This window comes from Olea europaea, unplaced genomic scaffold, assembly GCF_002742605.1.
Source record: "Olea europaea var. sylvestris unplaced genomic scaffold, O_europaea_v1 scaffold7808, whole genome shotgun sequence".
Lineage (NCBI taxonomy): Eukaryota > Viridiplantae > Streptophyta > Magnoliopsida > Lamiales > Oleaceae > Olea > Olea europaea.
In genome coordinates, this window is record NW_019266231.1 from 1,277 (window position 1) to 7,939 (window position 6,663).

At 37.8% G+C, this 6,663-nt stretch overlaps 3 protein-coding genes across 3 annotated transcripts; 2 read left to right on the forward strand and 1 right to left on the reverse strand.

Moving 5' to 3' along the window:
- The first annotated feature begins 838 nt into the window (after window positions 1–838).
- LOC111391352 lies at window positions 839–1,807 on the forward strand. Its single transcript, XM_023016552.1, has 2 exons — window positions 839–1,354; window positions 1,427–1,807. Exons 1-2 carry the CDS (start codon window positions 839–841, stop codon window positions 1,805–1,807), a joined length of 897 nt encoding a protein of 298 aa, XP_022872320.1.
- Window positions 1,808–1,819: 12 nt separating this feature from the next.
- Window positions 1,820–2,539, forward strand: LOC111391353. Its single transcript, XM_023016553.1, has one exon. It carries the CDS (start codon window positions 1,820–1,822, stop codon window positions 2,537–2,539), a length of 720 nt encoding a protein of 239 aa, XP_022872321.1.
- Window positions 2,540–5,354: 2,815 nt separating this feature from the next.
- Window positions 5,355–6,268, reverse strand: LOC111391354 (gibberellin-regulated protein 14-like). The gene is made up of 4 exons (XM_023016555.1): window positions 6,213–6,268; window positions 6,051–6,086; window positions 5,764–5,914; window positions 5,355–5,682 (listed from the first exon to the last, which is right to left on the reverse strand). Exons 1-4 carry the CDS (start codon window positions 6,264–6,266, stop codon window positions 5,498–5,500), a joined length of 426 nt encoding a protein of 141 aa, XP_022872323.1. The 5' UTR covers window positions 6,267–6,268; the 3' UTR covers window positions 5,355–5,497.
- Between the last annotated feature and the right edge of the window lie 395 nt (window positions 6,269–6,663).

Consider the following 6,663-nt stretch of genomic DNA (forward strand, 5'->3'; position numbering starts at 1 on the left):
ACTTGTACAACAAACCCGTACGCTTGCGAAATTTTGACGAACAAATTTTTGGCGCCGTTGCCGGGGAATTACAATGTTAATTTTAGTTATTAGATATTTTAGATTCGTTTTTATTTTTATTTTTATTTTAGTTTGATGTTTTTAGGCTACCATTACACCGTTTAATTCTTTTGTGTCTTGCCACTTTTTAGGCGACTTTAGTTTATGCGAAATCTTAACCAGCCAAATCTCTTTTCGATAGACCACGAAATCAAAAGAACATTTAGAAATCGTAGAAGAGTTCAACGTTAAGCAATGAGAATGGCTGATAACCAAAATCATCCACAGAATCAAGGTCAGGTTCACGAGCCAACACCCCAGCCAAATCAACCGAGAGCTATCCAGAACGAAACTCCTGTCTTAGTTGGAGATTACATCAATCCAATTCCTGCACCAATGCAACCTGCTGTGGTATATTCTCCCTTCGTACAACCTAATTTCCACCTCAAACCAGATGTCATCAATCTATTTCAAAATCACCAAGATATAAGGTTATTTGGAAAAGTCACGAAAAATCCTCATGAGCATATTTCTGTTTTTCTCATGTTATGTGAAGTGACCGGTCATGAAAGGATATCAATAGATGCATTTCGAATGCGATTATTTCCTCATACCTTGAAGGGCGTTGCTAGAGAATGATTCATCTATTTACCACAAGGGAGCATTCAATCATGGAAGGATATGGTTCAAAAATTCATGATCGAGTTCACCAAATTAGGAATGACATCCAGACCTTTAACCAAAAAGATCTTGAGAGCTATATCTTTTCTACTACGGTCTAAAACAAGAGTTCAGAAATATGATAGATACTTCAGCGAGAGGATCAGTTATGAAACTTGGTGTTGATGAGGCATATGACCTGTATGAAAAAATAGCTAAAAATCAATCGATGTGGCCAATCGATAGGGAAGCTCCAAGGAAAACATTAGGGTTACACAACGTGGATGCAGTGACAGCACTGACCGCACAAATTGAAGTTCTTACAATGAAAATGGACAATCTATCTAAGTCAGTCAATATGGTACACCAATCTCCACCTGCTTGCGAAGGCTGTGGAGCAGATCATGCTAGTACACGCTGTCCTTTGGCATCTACACATTTTAATCAATTCGAAGAAGTAAGTTACGCGCAGAACTTTCAAAGACAACAAAATAATCCTTTCTCCAACACATATAATCCGAGTTGGAAGAACCATCCAAATTTTTCATGGTCTAATAATCAGGGACAAGAACAGGGAAGAAGCAATCAAAATAAATCACCAGGGTTCCAACAGCAACAACAACAAGGGAGAGAGCCATCGTTGAAAGATTTGCTGGTTCAATACATTACTAAAACTGAGACCAACTTTCAGAACCAATAAGCCTCAATCAAGAATTTAGAACAACAGGCTGGACAAATTGCAGCCGCACTATCAGGTAGAGCTCAAGGGACATTGCATAGCAATACTGAAATAAATCCTAAAGAGCAGGTCAAAGCAATCACTACACGTAGTGGCGTCCAGTTACCAGAAATACACGTAAAACGGCTAGCAACTATCATAGAAAAAGTACCTACCACGGGCGAGGAGCAAGTTGATGAATCAGATAAAGCTACAGAGGAAAATCAAGTTGAGTCATCAGATAGTCCACAAGTGAAGGCAACTCCTGTTAAAGCATATGTGCCTCCGATCCCATTTCCACAAAGATTGCAAAAACACAAGCTCGACAAGCAATTCCAGAAATTTTTAGATGTGTTCAAGAAGTTACACATTAACATACCATTTGCTTAAGCTTTAGCTCAGATGCCTAGCTACGCCAAGTTCATGAAAGATATTATATCAAATAAGAGGAAGCTGGAGGACAATGAAACAGTCATGCTTACTGAGGAGTGTAGAGCAATTCTCCAACATAAATTACCATCGAAACTAAAAGACCCAGTGAGTTTTACTATTCGTTGTAACATAGGTAATTTGTATATAGATAAGTCATTGTGTGATTTAGGAGATAGCATTAATTTAATGCCTTTGTCTCTTTTCAAGAAACTAGGTTTGAGGGAAGCAAAACCGACAACAATTTCACTGCAGTTGGTTGACAAGTCAATCAAGTACCCTCGTGGTATTTGTGAAGATATTTTGGTGAAGGCTGATAAGTTTATCTTCCCAGCGGACTTTATTATTTTGGATATGGAGGAAGATAGAGACGTCCCCCTCATATTGGATCGCCAATTTTTTGCTACAGGAAGGACTCTGATAAATGTGCAAAAGGGTCAGTTGATATTGAGGTTAAATGAAGAAGAACTGACAATCAACATGTTTAGAGCTTTTAGATTTCAAAGCGAATCGGATTCTTGCATGCAGATTGATGTAATAAAAGCTGTGTCAGAGATATTCAAATTAGATTACCCTCAGGATCCGCTTAAGGTTTGTTTAGTGCATTTGCAGGATTTACCATCAGAAAAGGAGGAAGCAGAAGAATGTGTACGTTATTTGGCAACCATACCACCATTCTTTAAGCAACCATGACTGGAGCTCGATGAAAGATCCACAACACCTTTACAATCTATACAACAAGCTCCAGCTCTTGAACTCAAACAACTGCCCACTCATCTTCGTTATGCATTCTTGGGGAAAAAGAATTCACTTCTAGTAATTATCTCAAACAATCTTATAGACGTGGAGGAGAATTAGTTGTTGAGAGTGCTTCGAGAGCATAAGATAGCAATAGGACGGATGATATCGATATAAAAGGGATCAGCCCTTCACTTTGCATGCAGAAGATACTGATGGAAGATGATTACAAAGCTTCAATAAACATCGACGATAACTCTTTCATCACGATTATTACTTGTACAACGAACATGTATGCTTGCGAGATTTTAACGAACAATTATTTATCTAGAGGATTTAGGAATTGGGGTGTGGGAGAGATGGTCATAATCCAACGGTTTGGATTTGTAGACTCGTGGAGTTATGCGAGTGCTTCGTTTGGGGAATAAAATTTTGGATTTTGTTTCGTTTGAGAATGAAACAAAAGAGAATGAAAAGTATATTTTTTAAGGGATTCACACAAGAGATAGAAAGTCAAATATGAAGACTTGATGTGTTGGATAACGATCATATTTTTATTTTTGTGGCCAAAGATGGGAATTAAACAGGAGCTGAATTTGAAAATCATGAACACTCTTATCTAAATTTCATGATAATTATAATTAACGATGAACAATATTATTCATCTCGTAACTGGCAAACTGGTAGATTCAATATTGGGTTGAATTGGAATTACACTTTGATCCTTTTGTTAGAACTTTGAGATCAAACAATTTTTACTTGTGGCGAATTAGAACGGTTCAATCGAGTGTGAACCATATCAAACTGGGACTTTCAGGGCACTTAAGGTGAGAAAATGTTACCGTTTGTTGCTTTGTGATCCACTGAACAATTTATTTTTCTAAACTGAATTTGTTTGCCTCTCTTCTTACAAAATTACAAAGGCGATTGAAATTGTTGGCGATGAAAATGACAAAGTAAAACGTGTGACAAAACGGTTCTATCTTGCTATTTTAATTGCGTAAGGAGAACCAAAATTGCTGCTAAGCTGATATCGTGACATAGAAAACTGATATTTTGACAAAAACGGTTCTATTTTGCTATTTTAACTGTTATCTCTTTTGATAATTTTCATGGCTGACATGTATAGCATGTGCTGGCTGGTCCCATTGCTCTATTATCTCTTCTGATAATTTTCTATTTTTGATTTGATCCAAGCGAACTAGACAATATTAAGACAAAAGATCAAGCTTTGTGATTCTTGAATGCGTTAATCTTAACACGACACAAGTGTTACTTTCTTGCAGAAGAATCACGAAAAAGTAAGCTGAGTACATCCCACATTGAAGTCGATTGTGCAAAATACTGAAACACGCATAAAAGTTGTAATTAGACTAAACAATAATCCAAACAGGAAAGCTCAAATCATCTCTTTCATGGCGAAGAAAGAAACGACAGCAACAACAAATCCGAACATCAGTGTGGTATGAAGCCATCCCGGTAGGTGCAGCATCCTTACGTGGATCGTCTGGAGCCGGGCCGATGTTTGTGCACTCCTGCCAATGCTGCAAAAGCTAACCAAACCATTGCCAATATAGCAATTCTATTGACAGCCATTTTTCAAACAAGTGAAGTAATGTTGGTGCAATTAAGGTGATACTAAGTGAGTTCTTTCCTCGGTCTATACGTAGAATTCCTTAGTACCATTGCTTCATTATATCATAGGAATGTGCCAGAAAGATAAAATCAATGAGCCTTCATTTTTTTTTATTGTTTTACACGATAGTTTCACTGTATTTGATGATAGAAATTGATGTAAGATGACAACAAATGGCAGGAAGTGAGTAGTTTATTTAGGTTACGATCACTATGTAATCGGGGTCAATCCTAAATCAAAACTTGCATTTGAGGCAGCTCGACATTTCAAGGAGTAATGGATGATTGTCTATTGTCATCCAATCGCTACATAGACACAAAACAATATGTCTCACATTAGAGGTTGCCTTTGAGTTCAATTGCTTCTGGTAAAGATGGTTAAAAATGATGGCAGGGAAGAAAGAAAAGCAGGAAGGCTTAGCTCAAAGACAGACTTGAAAGAGCTTGTCTGAGGAAGGCACAGTAAGTACAATGTGTAATAGGTCGAGAGGTGTAAACTAGGCTGTGCTTGCCTGGCACAATGCATATTTTTTGAAGAGCCACGGCTTTATGCAACTTCGTATGTATTTCCAAAGAAGTATTTTGCATTGCTTGTTTTATTTTCCAAAAAAAAAAAAGGGCCAGCCCAGCACTGACCACGAGCCCATGTCGTCAAGCCCGACATAAGGCATGGTCCAATCTCGGCCGGACCAAATTTGAGTCAGGATTTTCATATGTAGATTTGCTTCGATCTAGAACAGTCCAACACATTTTAACACCTCTGAGAAGATACTATTATCTTTATTTTCTAGTCTTTGCTAAGACGATCTTGTGCCAAGGGCCAGCCCAGCACTGACCACGAGCCCATGTCGTCAAGCCCGACATAAGGCATGGTCCAATCTCGGCCGGACCAAATTTGAGTCAGGATTTTCATATGTAGATTTGCTTCGATCTAGAACAGTCCAACACATTTTAACACCTCTGAGAAGATACTATTATCTTTATTTTCTAGTCTTTGCTAAGACGATCTTGTGCCAATATTGTCGACAGATAAAAGTTAGCAGCCAATATATGATTTATTAGGGTGCAAGAATCAAGATCCAGATCGTCTTATTAAACGTATTTCAATCCACCATGGATCGTTTCATTTGATGACTAAACTTGTAATTACTGCACTTCAATACTAATTTCCATCACTAGCTATTTATTTATTTATTTTCTAGTGTTCGAAGTTACACGTTTTGTTCACGTAAGTAAAATCTATTCGTAGGAATAAGCACTAAGAAATATCATCCTCGTTCAGGGACACTTGAGCTTGCCACCACGAGTAGTCATATCAGAGTAACATTTGCCACATTTCTCTTTGTTGCCATATTGTCCTGGAGGTACACATTTGCACCGTTCGCAGCATGTCATGCATGCTCGAAGGCAATATTTCTTCCGGGAATGCAGCTTGCATCGAACTAGGCACAGGGGAATGCACTCTTGCCAATATATTAAGCAAACACATCAAGTTAAAAAATTACATCTGATGTAATTAACATAACATAGGGGTGAAAATTTACCTTGTCTATTTCTTGGTGGTTTGACCGGTGGAGGCGGCTGTGGTGATGCCCTGGTTGGTGGAGGAGGTGGTGGTGGTGGAGCCTTTAGTGGCTGAGCAGGGGTTGGTTTCTTATAAACTGGACTTGGTAATGGTACAGTTACAGCTGCGGCCTGTGTTTGCAAGTACGTGTCATGAGAAATAAAAGACCTCATAGCTCTATTTGGATAGACATTCAAGAACCTAATCAAGGAAAAGATTCATGTTTTGCTAGAACGCTGTAATACAAAGCACGGAAAGAAATATAACCTCGTATAGGACCTCCTTGCCCAACACTGATGGAACCTACAAAAACAAACGATGTTTATACATAGAACTGAAGTAAAGAATCATGTTTAGTTCCAGCACATGTACACAATCTAGAATGTCATATTTTGAGGAAAAGGGGGATAAAGAGAGAGGGAGCCATACACTGTTGGTATTTAGAAGAAAAAAGGACAAAAAGAGCACATATTTTGAAGCCATTGTTTAAGTGCTACTTAGTATTAATTCAAATGCAGAAATCTGGCATATATAGAGTCGTAAACTCTTGATGGCCTTATCAAATGCCAGATTCACTGGATTAATGAAACATAACTTGTGGATTTCTATGCTGAATCTAGATATGTGTCCAAATCCACATGATACAAGCATAGTATCTGTTAAGCTTAGATTTTCTATTTTCATCAATGTGTGTGTAACCAGTACATGAGGCTCGTCTTTGAAACTTGTAACCAGCATTACAGGCTACTATTAGTAAATTAAACCCAAACTTCTAATTACGTGTGTCAAATTTATTATTTACTACTACATTTGTTGGGGGGAATCTTACTTTTTTTATTGCTTTCTTGAATGTGGATAGTCTGTGACATCAAAAAAAAAA

What these genes read in the sequence shown, in the direction of transcription:
- LOC111391352 (XM_023016552.1), top strand. Translation starts at nt 839, where the DNA reads ATGATAGATACTTCAGCGAGAGGATCAGTTATGAAACTTGGTGTTGAT. An exon ending in CATCGTTGAAAGATTTGCTG is followed by an intron (nt 1,355 to 1,426) that starts GTTCAATACATT and finishes TTAGAACAACAG; the next exon opens with GCTGGACAAATTGCAGCCGC.
- LOC111391353 (XM_023016553.1), top strand. Translation starts at nt 1,820, where the DNA reads ATGCCTAGCTACGCCAAGTTCATGAAAGATATTATATCAAATAAGAGG.
- LOC111391354 (XM_023016555.1), bottom strand. Translation starts at nt 6,266, where the DNA reads ATGGCTTCAAAATATGTGCTCTTTTTGTCCTTTTTTCTTCTAAATACC. An exon ending in GCAAGGAGGTCCTATACGAG is followed by an intron (nt 5,915 to 6,050) that starts GTTATATTTCTT and finishes TTGCAAACACAG; the next exon opens with GCCGCAGCTGTAACTGTACC. An exon ending in ACCACCAAGAAATAGACAAG is followed by an intron (nt 5,683 to 5,763) that starts GTAAATTTTCAC and finishes TATATTGGCAAG; the next exon opens with AGTGCATTCCCCTGTGCCTA.